At 39.1% G+C, this 23,963-nt stretch overlaps 1 protein-coding gene across 1 annotated transcript in view; it reads left to right on the top strand.

Moving 5' to 3' along the window:
* The first annotated feature begins 708 nt into the window (after positions 1 to 708).
* The window catches only part of RANBP17 (RAN binding protein 17), a 350,271-nt gene continuing 327,016 nt past the window's right edge, over positions 709 to 23,963 (top strand). Inside the window, 3 exon segments of the mRNA XM_074212426.1 lie at positions 709 to 751; positions 20,741 to 20,887; positions 23,720 to 23,810. Coding sequence (XP_074068527.1) covers positions 734 to 751; positions 20,741 to 20,887; positions 23,720 to 23,810 — 256 coding nt within the window. The 5' untranslated portion in view covers positions 709 to 733.

The following is a 23,963-nucleotide window of genomic DNA, read 5'->3' as shown; positions in this document are numbered from 1 at the left end:
TGCTGTGCTTCTCACGGGTCGGGCGGGAGCAGCCCCGCCCCCGCGTCCCGGGCCCCGCCCCGCTGTGCCTCTCACGGGTCGGGCCGGAGCAGCCTGGGCAGCCCCGCCCCGCACCCCGCCCCGCCCCGCGCCCCGCCCCGCGCCCCGCCCCGCGCTCCGCCCCGCCCCCGCCCCGCGCTCCGCCCCGCGCTCCGCCCCGCCCCCGCCCCGCTGTGCCTCTCACGGGTCGGGCCGGAGCAGCCTGGGCAGCCCCGCCCCCGCGCCCCGCCCCGCCCCCGCGCTCCGCCCCGCCCCCGCCCCGCTGTGCCTCTCACGGGACGGGCCGGAGCAGCCTGGGCAGCCCCGCCCCGCCCCGCCCCCGTCCCGCGCCCCGCGCTCCGCCCCGCCCCCGCCCCGCTGTGCCTCTCACGGGTCGGGCCGGAGCAGCCTGGGCAGCCCCGCCCCGCCCCGCGCCCCGCCCCGCCCCGCGCCCCGCCCCGCGCCCCGCCCCGCGCTCCGCCCCGCCCCCGCCCCGCTGTGCCTCTCACGGGTCGGGCCGGAGCAGCCTGGGCAGCCCCGCCCCCCGCGCCCCGCCCCGCCCCCGAGCTCCGCCCCGCCCCCGCCCCGCTGTGCCTCTCACGGGACGGGCCGGAGCAGCCTGGGCAGCCCCGCCCCGCCCCGCCCCCGTCCCGCGCCCCGCGCTCCGCCCCGCCCCCGTCGCTCCCCACCCCGGCGGGCGCCGCCTCTCGGGAAGATGGCGCTGCACCTTCAGGTCAGTGCGCGCTTCTCCGCGGCCGCGGGAGGGGAGCCGGGCGGGGACCACCCCCGAGCGCCCCGTCTCGTCCCACGTCCCGTCGCCCCTCCCCCCGGGGCCGCCGTCGGGGAGGAGCGGGAGGGGCCGTTCCGGCGCCGCGGCCCCCGGGCCCGCTCCCCGCCCCCAGGGAGGCGGGGCTGGGCCCGAGCCTCGGGGCGGGCCGCGGCGGGGGCGCCGGGCCGCGGGGCCCCCCGGGGGAGCGGGGCTGCTCCGTCCGTCCGTCCGTCCGCTCCGCGGCGGAGCGAGGGAGCGGGGGTGGAGCCGGCGCGGCGCCTCGGCCCGGGCTCCGTGCCCGCGCTGCCCCGGCACAGAGGCAGCGGGCCAGGAGCGTGCCTGTCTGCCCGCCGGGGGCGCCTCGCCGCGCGGACGGGCCCCGCGCAGCCGGCCCCAGCCTTCCGTGGGGGCCGAAGCTCGCCAGCCCCCCGGGCACGACACGCGCGCCCGGCCCAAGGCTGCGGCACGGGAAGGGCTTCCCTCGGGAGAAGTCCTGGCAGAGGAGCGCCGGGGCCGCCAGTGCGAGGGGTGCCCAGCCCCGAAGTGGAGGTGCCCAGCCCCGAAGTGGAGGTGCCCAGCCCCGAAGTGGAGGTGCCCCGCCCCGAAGTGGAGGTGCCCAGCCCCCAGGTGGAGGTGCCCAGCCCCGAAGTGGAGGTGCCCCGCCCCGAAGTGGAGGTGCCCAGCCCCGAAGTGGAGGTGCCCAGCCCCGAGGTGGAGGTGCCCAGCCCCGAAGTGGAGGTGCCCAGCCCCCAGGTGGAGGTGCCCAGCCCCGAAGTGGAGGTGCCCCGCCCCGAAGTGGAGGTGCCCAGCCCCGAAGTGGAGGTGCCCAGCCCCCAGGTGGAGGTGCCCAGCCCCCAGGTGGAGGTGCCCAGCCCCGAAGTGGAGGTGCCCAGCCCCCAGGTGGAGGTGCCCAGCCCCGAAGTGGAGATGTCCAGCCCCGAAGTGGAGGTGCCCAGCCCCCAGGTGGAGGTGCACAACCCTGACCTCGCTGTCAAACTCCCACCCTAGCAGCGCAGCACCTCTGTCTGTGCCACCCTGGCGCCAGACCTTCAGTTCCTTCCTCTCCATGCTTCCACCTTTTTTTAAAAATTTATTTATTTATTTTTTTTGCAAATCAGTGGGGTTAAGTGGCTTGCCCAAGACCACACAGCTAGGTCAATATTAAGTGTCTGAGGCCGGATTTAAACTTGGGTACCCCAACTCCAGGGCCCATGCTCTATCCACTGCCACCTAGCCGCCTGCATGGTTCCACCTTTTGAAGACTATTGTCGGGACATCTCTAAAATCTGCCCCTTCCTGGTCATTGCCATTACTGTCATCTTAGTTAAGTACCTCATGAGCTTTAACTGAATTATTTCAACAGTTTCCTCCTGCAGGAACAATAATTTTCATAAAGCATAGTTTTGGTCATGTCACCTGCCTACACAAGAATAAAGTCCAAACAGGTTATTATCAGATTCATAGTGGATGAATTTGAAATGGAATGGGTCTTCATATTTTACTGTCTTTTTACAATCACCAGTGAAATAGCTAATAGTAATACTACATTTGATATTAACTCTGAATTGAGGCTCAGTAGAAGATTGGGGAATCAAAGGTGATAGTAAAATGGGAAGATAAGAAGTCATATATATCAAAGAGGGCAATAGTGGTCAGGGTAGATTCAAAAAGTTAAATTCAGTGCTCATTGAGATCAAAGTAGCTTCACTGGGTGTTGACAAGACTGACTGGAATGAAAGAATTATCAAATTGGAGGCCATTAAGGCAAAAAAATGCCTTGTGAGATTGGCACAGTTCTTAGAGACTTTGAATTTTAAGGGCTGACTTAAACTGTGGGATAGGAGGATCAAAGTAAGGGGACTATGAGAATGTATGCTTGCTTTCTGTAGCCCTTTTAAAAGCACTTTGCATAAAACAATGATGGGACATATGTAATAAAAACATTGTTCTCTTTTCGCAGATGAAGAAAATTATTCTTTGAAATGCTTCAATCTGCCAAAGGCATATGCCAAATGTTTGACCCAAAATTTAAACTTGGGCACAAAATATCTCAACCATCTAAATACTGGTCTGAATCTAAAATGAATTTTAATAGGGTCAAATGTAAAGTCATGCTTGAGTTTAAAACATCAGTTTCCTAAGGACAAGATGTAGTAGAAGTATTTATACAGCTGATAAGCTCATAAACTCTATATGAGCCAATAATGTGATATGGTAGCCAAAAAAAAGTAATGTGATTTTAGGCTCTGTTAAGAGTGTCACAACTAGTGCCTTGAGAGGTAGGGTGATATGATAATTCATAAGTAATTGAAAGATTTGGGTTTAAGTCCTGTCTCTGACACTAAATCTTTGACAAAGCAAGTCACTAAATCTCTTAGGGAATTCTATTAAGGCTAAAAATTTTAGGTGAGTTTGCTGATGGAAAAATTTTCCCTCTCTTTGAAATAAGTCCCAACCAAAACAAAAAAAATGAAAAGATAATACTGCAAGTAGGGAGATGGTATTTCTGCTCTGCTCTATGCCTTGAGGAGCCTATACTCTAGAGTGTTGAATGATTATGAGTGCCGTATTTTAGGGAGAACTTTGATAACCTAGAGATTGTTCAGTAGAGGATGGCAAGGACGAAGTAGAACCTTGAGAATCTACCATGAGGAATGGAAGGAATTGTAGATGTTTAGCCTGGAGAGAGGACACATTGTCCTCCAGTATTTGAAGGGATACTATATGAAAGAGGGATGAGACTTGATCTGCTCCACCCCATATCCCTTACCATAGAATCTCTCTTATGCTCTAAGTCAAGCACCATCTTCTGCATGCCTACTTCCCTTCAAACTAATGATGCAATGTAAGCTCCTTGTGAGTAGGAATTTTTTCATTCTCTGTATTTCTATCCCCAGTACTTGCTTAGTACAGTGCCTGGCAAAATACTCGGTGATTAATAATACTATGTTCACTTTTTAAAAACTCCTTTCATATTTTTCCTTACTTTCTCATGGTTTTTTCCTTCCTCCATAGTTCTAATTACTCTTTCACAATATGATTGATTGGTTGATATGACTGGAGTTTTCCAGATGTCATAGCCTTTACCGACCCATTAGCTTTTACATGTTTTTTTTTTCCAAATTCTCTCTGCTTACAAGAATTTCTGCACATCATTAAACACATTTCGCATAAATGCTACCTCCATAAAGCATTCCCAGATTCCCTTCAGCTTTCTCTCTCTCTATATACACACACACACACACACACACGCACACACACACACACACACACACACACACATACACACACATATTACTCAATCAGCAAGCATTTATTATATTTCAGATAATGTATTCCTTCCCCAAACTCTAATATTGTAGATTTTGTATTGGCATTTTTCTATTTCATAACATAGTTTTGTGTATTGTTTGTTCTCTTAAAATCTAAATTTCTTTCCTTGGGGGGGGTTGTAGTTAACATTTTGTTTTGTTTTGTTTTAATTGAAATTTTATTTTATTTTTCCAATTACTTGCAATGGTAGTTTTTCACCATGCATCCATTTGCAAATTTATGTGTTACATATTTTTATACCACCTCCCTTTTCTCTCCCCTTCCCAAGACGATGAACAATCTGGTAAAAGTTGTATGAAGAATGTATAAAAAGTGTACATTTGTGTTTAACGTATTTCCATTTTAATCATATTGTGAAAGAAGAATTAGAACTATGGGGAAAGGGAAAAAACCATGACAAAGGAAGGAAAAACATGAAAGGAGTTTTTAAAAAGTGAACAGAGTATGCATCCAGACACTGTAGGGTCCCCCCCCCTCATGTGATTAGCATTATCTATAGAAAGTCTCTCAGGATTGACTTTGATCTCTTACTGCTTAGAGGAACTGCATCCATGATAGTTGATCATCTCCCAAATGTTGTTAATGTGTACAGTGTTCTTTTGATTCTACTCACTTCATTCAGCATCAGTTTATATAGTTCTTTCCACACTTCTCAAAAGTCCAACTGTTCATGATTTATTATAGAACAATGTTGTACTCCATCACATTCATATTCCATAACTTGTTCAGTCATTCCCCAATTGATGGCCATCCCTTCAATTTCCAATTCTTTGCCACTACAAAAAAGAGCTGCTATAAATATTTTTGAATATGTGAGACTTTTCCTGTTTTTTTTTTTATTATTTCTTTGGGTTATAGATTAATATTGGTATTGCTCTTTGGGCAGAGTTCCAGATTGATCTCCAGAATGGCTGGATCAGTTCACAATTCTACCAACAGTACATTAATGCCCCAGTTTTCCCCACATCCTCTACAACATTTATCATTTTCCCTTTTTTGTCTTAGCCAATCTGATAGATGTAAAGTGTTACGTCATAGTTGTTTTAATTTGCATTTCTCTAGTCAATAATGTTTTGGAACATTTTTTCATATGACTAAATATAACTTTCATTTCTATATCTGAAAATGGCCTATTCATGTCCATTGATCATTTATCAATCAGTAATCTTATAAATTTAATTCAGTTCTCTCTATATAATGCATACCCTTTTTAATTGAATATAGTCAAAAGCATCCATTTTATAATTTATAATGTTCTCTATTTCTTTGGTCATAAACTTGTCCCCTCTTCATAGAGCTGATAGAGTCTCTCTTGTTTTCTTAATTAGTCTATGGTTGCCCTTTATGTCCAAATCCTATGCTCATTTTGACCTTATTTTGATTTAGGGTGTAAGATGTGTCTATGTCTAGTTTTTGCCATAATATTTTCCAGTTTTCCTGGTATTTTGTTGAATTGGGAGTTCTTATCCCAGAAGCTAGAGTCTTTGAATTTGTCAAACAATAGGTTGCTATATATAGTCATTTACTATTCTTTTTTTGTATCTACTCTAATCCACTGATCTATTACTCTTATTTTTTAACCAGAACCAGGCAGTTTTGATGACTGTCACTTTATAATACAGTTTTAGATCTGGTACAGCTAGGTCACCTTCCTTTGCATTTTTTTCATTAAACCTCTTGATATTCTTGACCTTTTGTTGCTCTGTGTGAATTTTGTTATGATTTTTTTTCTAGCTCTATAAAAATTTTTAGTAATTGATTGATATGGCACTGAATAAGTAATTTAGTTTGGGTAGAATTTTCATTTTTATTTTATTGGTTTGACCTAACCCTGAGCAAGTATTTTGTCATTGTGTTCATAAGGTTTCTAGGTTTGTCTTAGGAGGTGGATTCTCAGTATTTGATGTTGTCTACAATTACTTTAAATTCCATTCTCTTTCTATGTTTTGTCAATGGACTTTGATGTTCATATATAGAAATACAGAATATTTAGAAAATTTATGTGGGCTTATTTTATATCCAGCTGCATGGTTAAATTGTCAATTGTTTCAAATAGTTTTTAATTGATTCTCTAGAGTTCTCTAAGTATTCCTTCAGATTGTCTACAATGTGTGAAAGTTTTGCTTCCTCATTGCCTATTCTCATTCCTTCAATTTCTTTTTCTTCTCTTATTGCTGAAGCTAACATTTCTAATATCACATTGAATAGTAGTGGTTATAATGGGCATCCTTGTTTCACCCCCAATCTTACCAAAAATAATTGATGATTATTTTAGATAGATACTGCTTATTATTTTAAGGAAAACTCCATTTATTCCTATCCTCTCAAGTGTCTAATAGGAATGGGTATTGTATTTTGTCAAAGACTTTTTCAGCATCTATTGAAATAATAATATGATTTCTATTAGTTTTGTTATTGATATGATCAATCATGTTGATTGTTTTCCTAATATTGAACCATCCCTACCTATCTGGTATAACTCTTACCTGATCATGTTATATTATCCTAGTAATTTGACAGAACTCCTATTTTTAAAAAATAGTTTATATAGAATTGGAATTAATTGTTCCTTAAATATTTTGTAGTGTTCACTTGTAAATCCATCTGGGCCTGGAGATTTTTTTCTTAGGGAGTTTATTTATGGTTTCTTCAATTTCTTTTTCTGAACTAAGGAGGGTATTAAAATATTTTATTTCTTCTGTTAATCTGGGTACCTTCTATATTTTATATTCATCCATTTCACTTAGATTGTCAAATTTATTGGACAAAATGCCTCTGTATTATCCCTTTGATTTCCTCCTTTTCATTTTTGACACTGGTAATTTGGTTTTCTTCTTTCTTTTTTTTTTAAATTAAGATTAACTGGGGCAGGTAGATGGTGCAGTGGATAGAGCATTGGCCCTGGAGTTAGGAAGACCTGAGTTCAAATGTTACCTCAGACACTTAGAAATTGCCTAGTTGTGTGACCTTGAGCAAGTCACTTAACTCCATTGCCTTGCAGAAAAAAAATTCAGATTTACTAAAGGTTTATCTATTTTATTGGTTTTATCATAAAGCCAACTCTTAGTTTTATTTATTTGTTCAATGGTTTTCTTACTTTCAATATTATCAATATCTCCTTTGATATTCAGAATTTCTCATTTGGTATTTAATTGAGGATTTTTTAATTTGTTCTTTTTTCTAGCTTTTTTGGTTGCATGCCCAATTGAGTGATCTACTCTTTATTTATTTCATATAAACAATTAGAAATATAAAATTTCCCCTAAAAAATGCTTTGGCTGCATCCCATAAATTTTGGTATGATGTCTCATTGTTTTCATTGTCTTAGTTGATTATTCTATGATTTGTTATTTGAGCCACTCTTTCTTTAAAATTAGATTATTTAGTTCCAATGAATTTTTGGTTTATCTTTCCACAGACCTTTATTATGTGTAATTTTTATTGCATCATGATCTGAAAATGATATATTTATTATTTCTGTCTTTCTGCATTTGATTGTAAGGTTTTTTAATGTATAATATATGATCAATTTTGGCATAGTGCCATGTACTACTTTCTATCCCCATTCAGTTTTCTCCAGAACTAACTTTTCTAAAATTCATTCATCTTCTTAATTTCCTTCTTGTTTAATTTGTAGTTAGATGAATCTAATTCTGAGAGAGGGAGGTTGAGGTCCCCCACTATTACAGTTTTTTTTTGTCTGTCTCCTTGTACTTCTTCAGCTTTTCCTCCAAGAATTTGGATGCTATAACCACTTGGTACATATATATTTAATATTGATATTATTTCATTGGCTTCAGTACCTTTTAAAAAGATTTACTTCCATTCCTTATCCCTTTTAATGAGATCTGTTTTTGTTTTTTGCTTTGTCTGAGATCAGGATTGCTGCCCCTGATTTTTTTATTTCCCCTGAAGCATAATATATTTTGCTCCAGCCTTTTTTTTCTTTACCCTATGTATATTTCTCTACTTCAGATGTGGTTCTTGTAAACAACATTGTAGGATTCTGGTTTTTGATCCATTGTACTGTCTGTTTCTATTTTATGAGAGAGTTCATTCTAATCACATTTACACTTAAGGTTACTGACTCAGTATTTTCCTCCATGCTCTTTCCCCATTTATACTTTTCTTTTCTTTCCCCTTATCCCTCTTCACTAATGTTTTGCTCTCTTTCCCCTATAACTCTTTTTTTAATTTTAACTTTAACTTTAACTTTCACCTTCCCTTTTATCAGTCACTTCTTCCTCTTTCTCCCCCTACTTCCCTATAGTATAGGATAGATTTTTAAACTCGATTGGGAATATATGTTATTCCCTCTTTGGGCCAGATCTGTTTAGAGCAGGATTTACTCACTGTTCATACTGTCCTTTCTCCCTCTACTGTAATAGATCTTTGTGCTTCTTCACGGGGTGTTATTTATTCTCTGATGCCTAGCCTAGTATTATCCATTATTTTCATGTCTTTATTGTTTTAACCCTTACTTGTACCTACAACCCCTCTGTCAAAATATATATATATATTATATATATAATATATATATATATACACACTCCTTTTAAATGTCCTGATTTAAGTACTTTATCCAGAGTAGATTGATTGATTGATAAGCACCATTGTCTCATTATCACTCTCTTCTGTCCCATTAGAAATATGCTTCTCAAGAGTCATAACATCAAATTATAATCAATTTATACTACATCCTCTTTTCAGGTACTCTCTATAGACACAGTCCTCATGAGCCAAAGTATTATGTAAAGCAAAATCATTTCATGAACAATTTATACCCTCCCCGTCTAAGTACACTCTCTCTAATTGAAGGTAAAGTATTAAGTAAAGCAAAATTGCTTCATGATGTATTTATGTCCATCCAGCCTTTCTAAGTACACTCTTTCTCTCTGTCCCTCTAGTCAATAACTGTTTTTAACTAAAGAATTAATTAAAGCAAGATCACTTCCAAGATTTATTTATGTGTAGACCCTCTCCCTCCCTCTGACCCAATAAGAATACAACCCTCATAATCAACATTGCTTTGTGACCCATTTACACTCATACTAAGTACAATCCCTCTATCTATATTCAACCCTCCTAAGCTAAAATATTGTCTGAACGCTTTTGTGATCAACCTATATCCATACCCTCTCTCTAAGTATGTTTCTTTTAACAAACCTAAGAGAAATACAAATCTCAGGAGTTACAAATGTTATCTTCTCTTGGAGGGATGTATATAGTTTAATGTTCTTGACTGGGGGATTTTCCCCCTTTTATTTACCTTTTTTACAGATCTCTTGAGTATTGTATTTGAAGATTGAAATTTCTGTTCAGTTCTGGACTTTGTATCAGAAAATTTTGGAAATCTATTTCCTTGAAAGTTCATCTTTTCTCCTGAAAAGAACCCTGAATTTTGCAGGGTAATTAATATTTGGTTGTAATCCAAGGTCATTTTCCCTCCAGAATATTATATTCTAAAGGCCCTCTAATCCTTTAATATTGAAATTGATAAGTCCTGTGTAATTCTAATTGTGGTTCCTTGGCATTTAAATTGCTTGATTTTGGTTGTTTGCAGTATTTTCTCCTTTAGCTGAGAATTCTGGAAATTATTTACAACATTCCTTCAAGTTTTTATTCTGGGATCTCTTTCTGGAGGTGATCAGTGAATTCTTTCAAGGACTGTTTTATCTTCTATTCCAGGATATTAGGGCAGTTTTCTATGATAATTTTTTTTTTAGTTTTTTTGCAAGGCAGTGGGGTTAAGTGGCTTGCCCAAGGTCACACAGCTAGGCAATTATTAAGTGTCTGAGGTCAAATTTGAACTCAGGTACTCCTGACTCCAGGGCCAGTGCTCTCTCCACTGCGCCACCTAGCCACCCCCCCCATGATAATTTCTTGAAAGATATTTTCCAGGCTCTTTTTGTGATTGAAATTTCAGGACAGACCAATAATTTGTAACTTCTCTCTCCTGGATTTGTTTTCTAGGTCATTTGTTTTTCCTGAAAAGTACTTTACATTTACTAATATTTTTTCAGACCTTTGGTTTTATTTGGTGGAATTTTGGTATATCATAGAGTCATTACTTTCCATTTGTCCAAGTCTAATTTTTAGTTTTATTTTCTTCATTTTTCTTTTGTGTTTCCTTTTTCAGTTGGTTGAAATTATTTTTTGATGAGTTACATTCTTTTTCCAGTTGGTCATTTTTACTTTTAAAGGAGTTGATTTCTTCAATCAATTTTTCATAATTCTTCTGTTATGGCTCTTATTTCTTCCTTCCATTTTTCTTCTTCTTTGCTTTTAAAATCCGTTTTGAGTTCTTCCAAGGGGTTTTAGATTTGAGGTCAATTCTTAAATTCCCTTGAGACTTCACATGTAGGCTGTCATGGTTTCTTCTTCTGAGATGGCATTTTTATCATCCCTATTTGAATAGTAGCTTTCTATGGTTAGTGTTCTTTTTATTTTTTTGCTCATTTTATTAGTTGAGCTCTACTACTGTGGAAAGGGTGTATGGTCCCAAGCTTTTTGTGCTGTGGCTAGGTCCCTGTTTTATTGCTTGCCAAGGTGTTGCCTATGTAGAACTTTGTTTCTCCTTTGTGCCCAGGGTTTGATTATGCAATGGTTTGTTCCCAACTCAGTCCCAAATGTTACCCCAGTGTTCCCAGGGCTTGGACTTTGTCTGGCGTTGGGACCCTCACTGCTGACCAGCTAGTAAGCTAGTTTGTTGAGTTGAGACCTTAGCTGCATTGTGGCTGAGAACTTACCACTGGTTTTCCCACTCTCCAGCCTATGTTGTACATCTCCTTTTCCCCCCAAAAGATAGACCTCTACCGAAGACACTCCATATCATGAGTTGAGAACTTGTTTTGCTCTTTTTTTTTAATGGAATTTGTAGCTTTTAAGGTTAGTGTAGAGGCAGAGGCTTCACTTAAAGTTGTGTTGGGAAAATCTCCCAAAATATAAATTTCTTAAGGATAGAGATCTTTGTAACCCCTGCAAGAACCAAGCATAGGACCCTGAATACAGTAACTATTCACTGGAGACCATAGTAAATGTAAATTGGTTGGGAAGAAAATGCCGACATTTAACACTGAAAAAAGAATGATGGAGTGAGGAGAACATGATAGTGGCCTTCAGGTTTCTAAAAGGTGTCATGTTGAAGAGATGTTAACTTTATAGTAGAATGTGTTCTTGAGGAAATGATCTATTTTCCCTTTGTTTTGGTCTTTGGGTTCCTAGCACCTATCATAGCATCTTATACAAGCTAAGTGCTTAATATATATTTGCTGAATTAAATTGAACTTGTTCCACTAGCCCCAGAGGGCTGATCTAGAAGTAATGTTTGGAGGAATTAGGCTTACTTTAAGGAAAAGCTTTACAGTTTGAGTTAATCAAAAATGTAAAGGGTTGATTTAAGGGATCTGGCTGGTGAAAGTTAAGCTAACTGTGGTAGTAGGTTCTTTATCCTTGTTGCTGCTGCTGCTGCTGCTGCTGTTGTTGTTGTTGTTAGGGGCAACTAGATAGTGCAGTGGGTAGAGTCCAACCCTGCAGTCAGGAGGATCTGAGTTCAAATTTGCCCTCAGAAGTTTACTAGCTGTGTGATTCTGGGCAAGTCCTTGATTGCCTCCCTTCCAGGACTATCTCCAGTCATCTGGATTCTTGTCTGGACCCTGGACCCAGATGACTCTGGAGAGAAAATAAAACTAAGCACAGCACCCACCTCTCACTCAAATCCAATTCATGTACATGTTATGGTATCACCTCCCTAATGTCATGGTCCTCTTCGAGAATGAAGGGCAAACACCACAAACATAGAAAGTGAATTGGATTTAAGTGAGGGAGGGCTGTAGAAAGTTACCAGCCTCAATTTCTCTTCCTGAGCCATCTGGGTCCAGTGCCAGACAAGGATCCAGATGGTTAGAGATGGCCCTGGATGCAGTGGGAGACCTTGGTCTTTTTAAGCTAAGGTCTTTATCTGGTATCAGTTTGATTGAATCACCCATCCCGTGATTAAGGCAGATAAGAAAAAAATGTCAGGGCCCAAAGATTGATTAAGTGGATTTGGTCAGTGAGATCCAGAGTGACTTTTTGTCCCAAGATATCTTGCCAGGTTTCAAAATTTGCATTCCATTTGGCAGAACACTAGAAGGAAAGAAAAGGAAAGAGAAGAAAGAAAGGGAGAGAGAGAAGAGGGGAGAGAGAGAGGGAGGGAGGGAGGGAGGGAGGGAGGGGGAGAGAGAGAGAGAGAGAGAGAGAGAGAGAGAGAGAGAGAGAGAAATTTCCATAGATAGAGGGATTAAGGTTCTTTTCAGTTCTTGAGAGATTGAATGTAGTGGGAGGCAAGGCAATCTATGGGAAAGGATTCCCTGAAGAAGGTCAAGGTAGATATTATTTTCATTTCCCAGGTATTGTTTAATCTGACAAAGAATGTTTATTTGAAAATTTTAAACACATTTTGATTTATACTTTTCTCCTAGTGTTCCTTCTTCCCTCTTCTCCCAGAAAACTAATCCATATCACAAAATAATATTTTTAAGAGAAAAGGGAAGAGATAAATAATATGGAAAATTAATCGGGGCCTAAAAATAGTCTCAAAATATAGACCATATTCCATACCTGTGAACCTTTCGCTTCTGCAAAGGTGTGTGTGTGTGTGTGTGTGTGTGTGTGTGTGTGTGTGTGTGTATGTGTGTGATGGGGTAGATGTGTTTGATAGGGAAAGTAAGGTTTCTTTTCATCTCTCTTCTTTGGGGCCATGTGTGTGCTTTGTCATTTTTCAACATTCACTTTTTTTTGTTTTGTGGTTGTCCTTTCCATTTACATTATTTCATTCATTGATCATACTGTTTTCTTGGCTTTGTTTACTTCACTCTGTATCAGATCATATAAATCTTTCCATGATTCTCTGCATTTGTCACATTCATTATTTCTTTCAGTACCTAATAGAATATTATATTCATGTTGCATAATTTGTGGAGCTTTTCTCCAGTTGATGGGTATCTACTTTATGTCTATTTTTTTTTTTTGCTTCTATAAGAAGTGCTTTTGTATATATTTTGGTGTAATATGAGGAATTTGAAGAACAGTCTTGTAAGGAACATGGTAAATATCTTCTGTGTATTTGAGGGGTTGTCATGTGGAAGAGGTATTTTGTTTTGCTTAGTCCTGGAAGGAAGGAATGAGAACAATATGTATTTCTAGAGAGGAAAAATTAGTTCAATGTAAGAAAAATGTTATTTTCTAATGTTTGGTGCTATTTCAAAGTATACTGTTTTGTCCTAATTATGACCAAGGGGTTTTTCCAAGCCTGCTTCTTCCTCTACACATCATCTCCCAAGGGCTTACTTCTCAACTCTATGCAAATGATTCATGATATCTATCTTCCAAACTTTCCTATTTTTATTGAAGGCAATGTCTTCCTTCCGTCTCAGAGATCTGTTACCCTGGCATTATCCTGGACTTCTCAACTCTTCTTCACCTTACATATGTATTCATATGCGGCCAAATCTTACCTTTTCTACTTCTACAACATCTTTTGCATTTGATCCCTTCTTTTTGACTTATACAGCTTTGACCTTAGTTCAAGCCTTCTTTCACCTCTCTTACCTTGCTTATTGTAACTGTCTCCTAATTGGTCTGCTTGCTTCTCTAGTCCATCCTCCACATTGCTGCCAGAGTAAATTTTAAGTGCATAACTGACTGTGATACTCCACTACTTATTCAACTCCAGTGGCTTCCTAATTCCTTTACGATAAAATATATACTACTCTGTTTAATGTTTAAAGTCCTTCACAGCCTGGCTCTAATCTATATTCCCAGTTTCACTGAACATTACTCTTTCTTCCTGTCTTTTCTCTGCCACTTCTACCCCTACTCAATTCTTTGATCCAGACAAACTTGTCCTTACCTCTCCTCTTCACACAGGATACCAAGCTCCCATTTTTTGTCTTTACACTGGCTGTCCCATATTTCTGGCTAAAACTTAGTCCCTCCTCCTCACTGCCTTCTATAATTGTTTTCTTTGTTTAAGACACAGCTCAAGCACAGTTTTTCTGCAGGAAGCCTTTCCTAATTCCCTCAAATGCTAGTGCCTTTGCATTTACTAATTTTGTTATTTGTGTGTGTGTGTGTGTGTGTGTGTGTGTGTATGTATATAATATATATATATATATTATATACATATGTATGTATTCGTTTTTATTTATATTGTATATATGTTTATATATGTAGTTTTCTTTTCCATTAGAGTACAAGCTTCTGGGGGCAGTTAGGTGGTACAGTGGATAGAGCACTGGCCCTGGAGTCAGGAGGACCTTAGTTCAAATCTAGCCTCAGACACTCAATAATAATTGCCTAGTTGTGTGATCTTAGGCAAGTTACTCTTAACCCCATTGCCTTAAATAAATTAAAAAAAAGAATGTAAACTTCTTGTGAATAGAGATTATTTCATTCTTTGCATTTATCCAATATCTAGATCAGTATTTGACATACAGTACTTGGTTGAATGAATGCCACTTGAGATCACATTAATTTTTATGGTTGTCATATTATACTTGACTAATATTGAGTCCAACTCTCTGTTACTTTTTCTTAATTTCCATAAACAAAAACAGTACTTGACTAGTGAGCAGATTCCTTCATTATTCATAAATTTTTGCTGAGGAAAGATTGTTGAGCTAATTGTAAAGGATTTAATAGCAGCTTGAAAACAGACATTTATTAGTGCCAGGCATTATGGTATATACTGGGAATGCAAGAAGAGACAAAGGACAGTCCCTGCCCTCAAGAAGCTTACAACTTTAATGGAGAATAAAAAGGAAAATGAGAAAAGCTAGATTCATGATTGGAAGAAGCAATAGTTTGTATAAAGGGCTATCTTTGTAGAAAGTTCCTTTGTAGAATAAGCTACAATTGAATAAATATAGCACAGCTATACCACCAGCACATATTTGTAATGCTGCACATCCACATCTGTTCAGCAGTCATAGTCTCATTATTAAGGATTTTTTCCCATTTTCATATGATTTTCTCCCTTCTAGAGGAACATTAATCTTGAAATTAGAAAAGCTAGGTTCAAATGCCTATTCTGTCACTTACTGCCTGCCTATGTAACTAGAGAAATCATGATCTTTATGCTTCACTTTTCTTATTCATCAACTTAGATTGAATGATCTCAAGTTCTCTTAAAGATGTGATGTTGTTTAATTCCAACGTTCCACAGCCTTTGTACTGAGTAGCAGGTACAGGGACTTCTTTAAGTGTTTTCTGTATGAATAAATGAATGAGACCGTCACTGGTCTTACCAGCCACTAATCATGAAGCTGTTGAGGCCTCAGGTTTTGATTACCTAGTAAGAATAAGTCTTGCTTATTATGTGTGGTAACTATTTGACTTGACTTCTTACTACTCTTGAGCTCTCCAGAATTAAAAAGAAACATAGCATATTTAATGTAATTTCTGGAAATATATTCTCTGAGTTTTTTCCCAGAGGTAACATCATAGTGATGGTATAAAAATTTTTCATGTTGTAAATAAAAAAGAAGTTCATAGATTACAAGGATCTTTAAAACCTCTATTATGCCTTGTGGTATGCTAATGTTGGGAGTAAGGAGTCAGGAACTCTAGTAGATAAATAGCAACTAGTAATACTGAAGGAAGAAGGGGCAGATTTGGAGGTTACCACATGGTGTGGAGTGAATTTGGAAATTTGGATCTGAAGCTAATACCAACTCTTCCATCTATCACTTACTCTTGGGTAAGTTGCTTACCTTCTCTGTCTCTAGTTGCCTTATTTTTCAAATGAAGAGATTGGAGTAGATGACCTCTAAGATGACCAATGCCAAGTCTTTGTTACTGTGAAAGAAGCAACATGATTTGATAGCCATTTGGAAATGCCAAGCAAAAGACAGATCAGTGATGTCTCTGCTCTTTTATTTTCTTTTCAAGGCTTTCCTTAATTTTACCTGTATATGAATATTGGCAGGCAGGGTATACTGGGTGGTTTGACCTATGGTCAGCCAATAGAAATGAGCCTAGTAAAGAAGGTTTATTGAGGGATGAAGTGAAGGTAACTGTTGAGGTTCAGGGTAGAGGAGTGTGTGAAAGAATTCACTGATACAGATTGTCCCTCAGTTAAACAGGTTTTATTGGGTCCTGAAACACAGTAGGCTAGACTGGGAGGGGTTAGGGGCAGGCTCCTTATATAGGGTGGAGTAAACAAAATGTCTTTAGCAGATGTTTAAGTCTGTTAAGCATGTAGTTAGGAGGTGGTTGGACTTTGGATACCAGAGAGGGGCCTCTCAGGCAGGACTTGAAAAACACATTTTCTATAAAACTTGTAAATATGTTTTTTTCACAACTAAAGTTCTAGGTTCCACAAGGGGACTCAGAGCAGAGAGGACTGGGGTCTCATAAGTTCCTCCCTGAAGAGATATGGGAATGAAATACTTTTCATGGGGAGGTAGGGCTGAAGACCATCTTCTGTAATTGCTTCAAGCTGTCATAGAGATGAAGATGGGAGGGGAGAATTTTCAGACCTGATCTCCCAGTGAGGGATCTGAATTGGCAACCTGCAGAATCCAAAGAAGTGGTCAAAATACACCAATACTCTTCATGAACAATCATCTGGAGAAGGAATGCCCAGAGCTTGGAAGTGACAAACTTGACAAGGAGATTGAGAAGAGGCCTATGAGCATCAGGGACCAAAAGGAAAAGGAGCCAGGACTCAAAGGAGAGGAAGAAAGGAAGCCAAAATAGAGTGTTTTTGAATCCAAGTAGCTTCTTATATCATTCTCCTGGTGTAGAGTTTTACTTTATGAGAATTATTGATGAGCATGCAGCAATGAGGTATTGGCTAAAGCACAGATACCCTGAGGAAGCAAGGAGATAGTCAAGAGCAGTATGATTGTCTAGAACAGCATTGGCTAAGTAATTAAGTGACTTCTATGTCAGAAAGAGCATGGGAGGTATCATTTGCAAGGAACCAATTGTGTCAGGTTAGAGAGAATAGCCTTATATGTCCAGGGGTCATACCAAGGGAGCAAATAGCTTTTATGAGGCTAGGGTGGGCACTTCTGCCTCAGTAGATGGTTTGATGGAGGCCAGAAAACAACTGAACTGCTTGAAGGAGTTGTAAGATTTCTTTCCTATGTCTCATGGAGTTTTTGTGTGCTCTCACATGTCCCCTCTCTTGCCAAATAGCTCTTTGAGCATGTAAATTATGGAAGGCATATTTGGACTTTATAAATATTGAGGCATTTACATTTCCCAGTTCTAGAGCTCAGGTGAGTGCATTTAGCTCAGCCTTCTGAGCAGAGCTGTTAGAGGGAAAGGGTCTTAACCTCTATGTCTTCATGAGGGGATACTATGGCATTATCTAACCTCCTGATTCCATATCAGTGAGACTGGCTCCATCTGTGTAGCACTCTTCATTGGGGTTGTCTAGAGGAGAAACTTTTAAATCAGCTTGCTGGAGTAGGTAGAGTCAGTAGTCTCCTCACAGTTATGTTCAGGCTCTGGTAGTAGAAGAAAGGAGAGTAGCTGGGCTGAGAGTGTGCCACATAAGGAGGGTCTGAGGGTGTCTAAGAGTAGAGACTGGTACTTACTGAATTAATCATTAGAAAGCTAGTGGTGGCCTTTGGACTCAAGGATGTTCTCTACATGGTGGAGAGTAAAGATTGTCAGTGGTTGATTTAGGGTCAACTTAGAGGATTCCTCAGTGAATATGGTGGTACCTGCAATAATCCTAAGGCAGGGAGACCAGCTGGAGGCAACAGAGAAGTAGTCAATGGGATGATGGTCAGGGCCCAAGAATTGGGTCAGAATCCTGAAAGCCAGCCTGCCCTTGTTGCTCATCAACATAGAGGATCAAAGACTTGACAAGATTAAGGAGAGTGAGGGCAAGAGCTAATGATGGACCTAAAAAGCATTTTCTTGGTCTAATTCCCCACTCCAAAGGTAGAAAGTCCAAACTTTCAATGGTTTCATAAGGGAGTTTAGTGAGGATGTTGAAATTGGAAATCTAAATGCAGGAAAACCCAGCTATTCCAAGGAAAAATTGAATTTGTTTTTTTTAATGGCAGGAGAATAGGATGGAGAAAATGAACTGTTTTCTCTTACCCCATTAGGGATCAAGAGGTGGGTATCAACAAATGGCCCAGGTTATTTGACAAACTGACAGGATACTTCATCCTTGGAGAACGCCCCACATTTAAAAATTTGAGAGTCTGAATGGTGGTTTCCAGCAATGATTCAAAGGAGAAATGGCAGATTAAGATATTCATATATTGAATCAATGTAGCATTAGCCAGGAACAAGTCAGTAAGTTTTTCCCAAGGGTTTTCACCAAAGAGGTGTGATTTGTCCCTAAAGCCCTAAGAGGGTTTTAGGGTCTCCAGGAGTAGGTCATTCAAATACAAAAATAAAATGATTGACTGGATAAAGGGGGATGAAAAAGAAGATAATCTTCAGGTCTATAATAGAGAACCATTGGGTATCTCTAGGTATTTGGACCAAGATGGTATAAGGATTGGGCATGGCAAGATGTAGAAGAGTGATAGCTTCATTAAGGATCTAAAGATCCTGGACTATATGCCAGTTCCCATCAGGCTTTCTCACAGGGATAATGGATCTGTTACAATTAGGAGGCTGAACTCCAAGAATTTCTCAATGAGACGCTGAAAACTACATCGTTTAATTGCATAATGGTAATGGCAGGGGATACCAAACACACCAATATCCCAAACTATGGGGTTAACAAAGGCTTGTAATGCCAGGGAAATATTGGTCAGAAAGGATATATGGGAAACCATAAGCAGTACAGAGGGTATCAAGTTGAAACTGGAGCCTAATTTAAGCTTTAGGTCATGCCCAAGCAAAGGGAAGAGGCAGGAAGGGGAAAATGAGGAAATTGTGAGTAAATAAGATGACCCATATTGTCAAGACAGGGCATGTGTCTCCCTACCGGTTCTAGGCTTTCTATCAAGCTCCACTAGTGGCTATTTGGAATGTCAAGTAGTATCAGAGTACTGGACAGGGATAGAGTAAGTGGCTCCTGTATCAATGAGGAATTCATGACAACATGCAATGACTACAGTCACCCTTGATTCAGCTAGGGAGATGGTAAAGGAGAGAGCCAGACTGTCTGTCCCTAGTGCCCCCTCACTCCAACTAGAAAAAGAATTAAAGTTGGAGTATTGAGATGAGGGAGCCCTACCACCTGAGTTGTTCTGAGAGCAATCATTTCCAGTGCCCTTCCAGGTGACAATTGGTGCAGGATCTATAGGCTTACACCTCTAGTTGTTGTTATTCCTCATGGAACATTCCTGGGACTAGAGTCCCAGTTTCTTGCGCTTGAAGCAAATACCCTTCTCTTCTCCAGCGACCACTAGGACAGCTACTGACATCTGGACCTTGGTCCTAGCCTTCTCTTCTGCTACAATGTGGTCCCTTTTACTGAAAACCTTAATGGTGGTGACTGATTGATGTTGTATATACCTAAGACAGCAACACCAGCTGGGATGTCAGGCTCTAGGTCATTGAATTTCCTTATTGTCTATCAAGTGCCAGGCTGAAGCTTCATACAAGGATGTTAATGGAACATCATTTTGTCCAGGAAAATCAAAAATATCCTTTGCTCATCAGCTCAAAGTTAGTACTTTGCTTTGCAGAGTTTTAAAAGTGAATATAATCAACTTACTGAGGGACTGTCATTTATTTTTTTCATTCTCAGAGCCTAGAATAGAATAGTTACTTAATAAATGGTTGTTGAATTGAATTGGAGGCTCACTTAAATGATACTGATAAGGAAATAAGCTAAAAACTTTTAGCTTGTCTTTCCCTTTCCAAACCCTGTATCTTGACCTTTTGTATACTTATTTGATATTCAAACCTTTGTCCTTTTGCAAATGATCCTGTGATTTGAGTTCTTAAGGAAGTAGAATCATGTAGAAGTAGAATATTTTTCAATATTAAAGCTTCTCTTTTCAGTAATGTAAAAAAAAAACCCTTTTTCTTAGTCTGAATTTTAGGAATAAATTTGTGCTAAATATTACTTGTTATTGATTTTGAAAAAAACCTATTCTGTAATCTAGTGGAAAGATCACTGAGTTACTAAGACCATGGTTCTTGTTCTAGACCTGGCTATAATTACATGATATTAAATAAATCACTACCCATTTCTGAGCTCTTTGAAAAAATGATAGGTTTAGACATGATTTCTGATGTCTTAGTTAATGCAAAGGAAATTCATAGCCTCTCTTTTTTTTGTTATTTTAAACTATTCCTGTGCCCTCTTGATTCAGATATAATACATTCTATTTATGAAATAATTATGTGATTTTCTTCATCAATAAAATAATAGGTTGGATCAGTTGACCTCTGAAGTTCTCTCCAGATCAATGATCTTAACTACTAACCTCTTTTATTAAGTTCTGTATCCCAGTACCACTGTGAAGATAGTGGTGATTATTATTCTTTTATAGCAGGACAAATCAAAGTGCTACAACTTTGAAAGATGTTAAAGTATCTTGATTTTTCCATTACCTGTTTGTCATTACTGCATTCTTATAATTTTATTAGCAATTTAATAAATATTCCAAGTAATCAGTCTAACTAAATATTTTCTTTTTTCTTTAGAGTTTGAGTGAACTGGAAGCATTATGTAATAGCCTCTTTGTAGGGACTGATCTTTCACAACGTATACAAGCTGAGAAAGTGCTACTAGAACTAATTGACAGTCCAGATTGTCTCAATAAGTGCCAGTTTTTATTAGAACAAGGAACAGTAAGTATATCTAGTTTATGTGATTGAATTAATTTTTAAATTAATGGTAATGGATTTAGAGTACAGATGATACAGCAATGAAAGATAATCTATACATTCCTTAATTTGTAACTATAGAAATTATCTTGGTAATCTGGGGGAAAAGCCTGAATTTAGAAGCTTAGGATCATAAGATCATAGATTTAGTGCTAGAAGGGTTATGATGCCTACCTTTTATTAGAAAGGTTGAATGACAAGCAGAATTTTTTTTCTAGAAGAGGAATTCTATTAACTTCTTTAAAGTATTAAAGAATAATTAAGAAAATAAAGCAAAAATATTAATAAATAAAACTCAGAGTTCTGAGTGTCAACCATATTCCATGATTAATTTTTTCAAATGATGATAATCAATAGATCTGTTGGGACCCAATACCCAGAAATGCTGTTCCAGAGTACAAATAACATTTCCTACCTTACCTCATCCCAATCTTTCATAGCTGCAGTGGTGTGACTATTATATTAACCCAATATTATTGAAGACCATATAAAGAATGGGAAGATGCACTTAGAGATTTCAATATACTTTCAGTTGGTCAGCAAAATAAGAATATTATCCTTAGTCCATGCAGATAAACTTGACTAGATGTATATCTAAGAATAATCACCTTAGCAACTTTGAGTAGCATGAACTAAAATGGTGAGAGATATGAAGAAGAAAGACCAAATGGAAGTCTGATGCAGTCATCTAGAGAAAAGGTGATAGAGGTGTTAAGAAGTGGTAGCATAAGAGTAGAGAGAAGTAATAGCTGTGAAGGTAGAATAGAAAGATTTGTCAATAGACAGGATCTTTAGGGTGAGGGAAAATATGGAATTGTGCATAATCCCAAAGTTTAGTTTCAAACTGTGAAGGTTTTGTTTTCTACAGAAAAAAGAAATTATGGAAGAAGGCTGGTTTGTGAAGAAAAGATAGTGGTTTTGAAAAAAAAGAATTTAGAGGTCTTTGGGACATCTGGTCTTAAATGTCCAATAGGCAATTGGTGATATAGGATTGAAGCTCAGGAGGCAGAGATAGATAGGTTTGGGAATATTCAGCAAAGAGATTATAATGTGATGCTTGAGAGATAAAAAGGTAACCAAGAAATAGCATATAGAAAGAGGAAAGTATGTAGTTTGGGGAACATTCACATTTCAAAGGTGTGATATAGATGAGTCAGCAAAGAAGATGAAACCAGAATGGTCATTATAAGTAGGAGAAAAGCCAGGAAAGAATTATGACATGAAAATTCAGAGAGGAGAGAACATCCTGGAGGAAAGAATGATTAACAGTGTCAAATGCAGCAGGTAGGTCACCATAAAAGGTGAAGACTAGAAAAATGTAGGGCTGAACTAGATAAAGGAGTCAATGTGGATTTATTCATTTTATTTCTAAAAGTTTTAAAATTTTACCAGAAACTGACTAAAATCAGCATCTTCTTGAAGTTCATGAAAGTTAGGTCTGTAAGGCAAAGCTAGCTAGCTAGCTAGCTAGCTAGATAGATAGATAGATAGATAGATAGATTGATTGATTTTATGTTAAAGATTTGTTGAGTTTTATCTAAATTGTAAATCATTTGAAACTGTACTAAAAGTCAGAATAGTTTTAAAATGGAAAATTATGAAGAGATCCATAAAATAGAAGCATATTTTTGGTTTAATAGGAAATGATTTAATACTTGATATTTATATACATTTAAAATGTTCAAAACAAACCAGCCCAAAATTAAGCATTGTATAGATGATCTGTCACTACTGTATCATCTGTACTTTTAATCCATTACCATTAATTTAAAAATTACCTGACATTGATCTCTTTCTCTCTATAGAAATAGAATTCTATAATCCCAGAGACCTCTAAATTCCTTTTTTTTCAAAATTACTATCTTTTCTTCCCAAACTAGCCCTCTTGCATACTTTCCTTTTTCTGTAGAAAGCAATACCCTTTAGTTTGAAACTAAACTTTGGGACTGTCCACAATTCCATATCTTCGCTCACCCTAAAGTGATTATAAACTTAACCTAGTGTATTCTACTTAAGAGATATATTGGCCTACTTGTTGTTCCCAATATATAAAATATTCCATCCCTCTTTGTTATGACTATTTCCCATTCCTGTAAAAGAAGTGTTCTCTCCTCACCTTCTGAAATTCTTAACATTTTTCAAATTTCAAGAACCACCTCCTATAAGTGACCTTTCCTGATCTAGCCTGTTTGTTAGTCTCTTCATCTCCTTCCCATTACTTTCTTTTGCTTTATTATATTTTGTGTTTGTGTATTTATGTATATATTAAGCCTTCTCATTTGTTCCTCACAACAAACCTGATTAGGAAGCAGATTCAGAGCGATTGTGACTTCAAATCATAAATTTAAAATGCCAAAGAAGGTACTTAATGTACTCTTAGTCAGTGATTATAAACTGATTGAGTTTAGACTCAGGCTAATTTTTGAATCATGAGACTTAGGTTATTCTTTTTTTTTAATCCAGCTTTATAACCTTGGAAGAGTTGCTGCCTCTCTCTTTGCCTGTGTCCTCATATTTTCTAGCTCTGCTATTCTTTGATTTAAAAGTTCATTTTTGTGATTCCTTGTAGTTATTAGAGGTGGTCTATCTTGCAACATTTATTTCTCAGAAATATGATTATCATAGCTTGCCTTTTAACATTGTTAAATTTTTTTCAAAAAAGGAAAAGGGAAGAAAATGACATTTCAGAGCATTAGAGTTTGGAACATAAATAATTTGATCTGTTCTTTATTATTTCAATTGCTATAGTAAAAGTTAATTAAAAATCCAAAAAAAAAATCCCTTTCTTCCCCACAGACTTCCTATTCTCAGCTGCTTGCAGCAACATGCCTTTCAAAACTTGTCAGCAGAGTGACTCCTCTACCTATTGAACAAAGGATAGATATCCGTAAGTACTTTATTGTACTTTTTACAAAATAGCATTTTAAAAGACAATTTTCCATTAAATGTTTTGCTGAAGTCAGAAGTGTGTTATGTGTTATTAAGACTGTTGTAAAATCTTTTGGTTCTTGACTTTTAAAGTGGAGTCCAGGATGGATTT

This window comes from Macrotis lagotis, chromosome 1 (genome assembly GCF_037893015.1).
Source record: "Macrotis lagotis isolate mMagLag1 chromosome 1, bilby.v1.9.chrom.fasta, whole genome shotgun sequence".
Lineage (NCBI taxonomy): Eukaryota > Metazoa > Chordata > Mammalia > Peramelemorphia > Peramelidae > Macrotis > Macrotis lagotis.
Note: the sequence above shows the minus strand (reverse complement) of the source record. Positions and strands in the feature narration are given on the sequence as shown.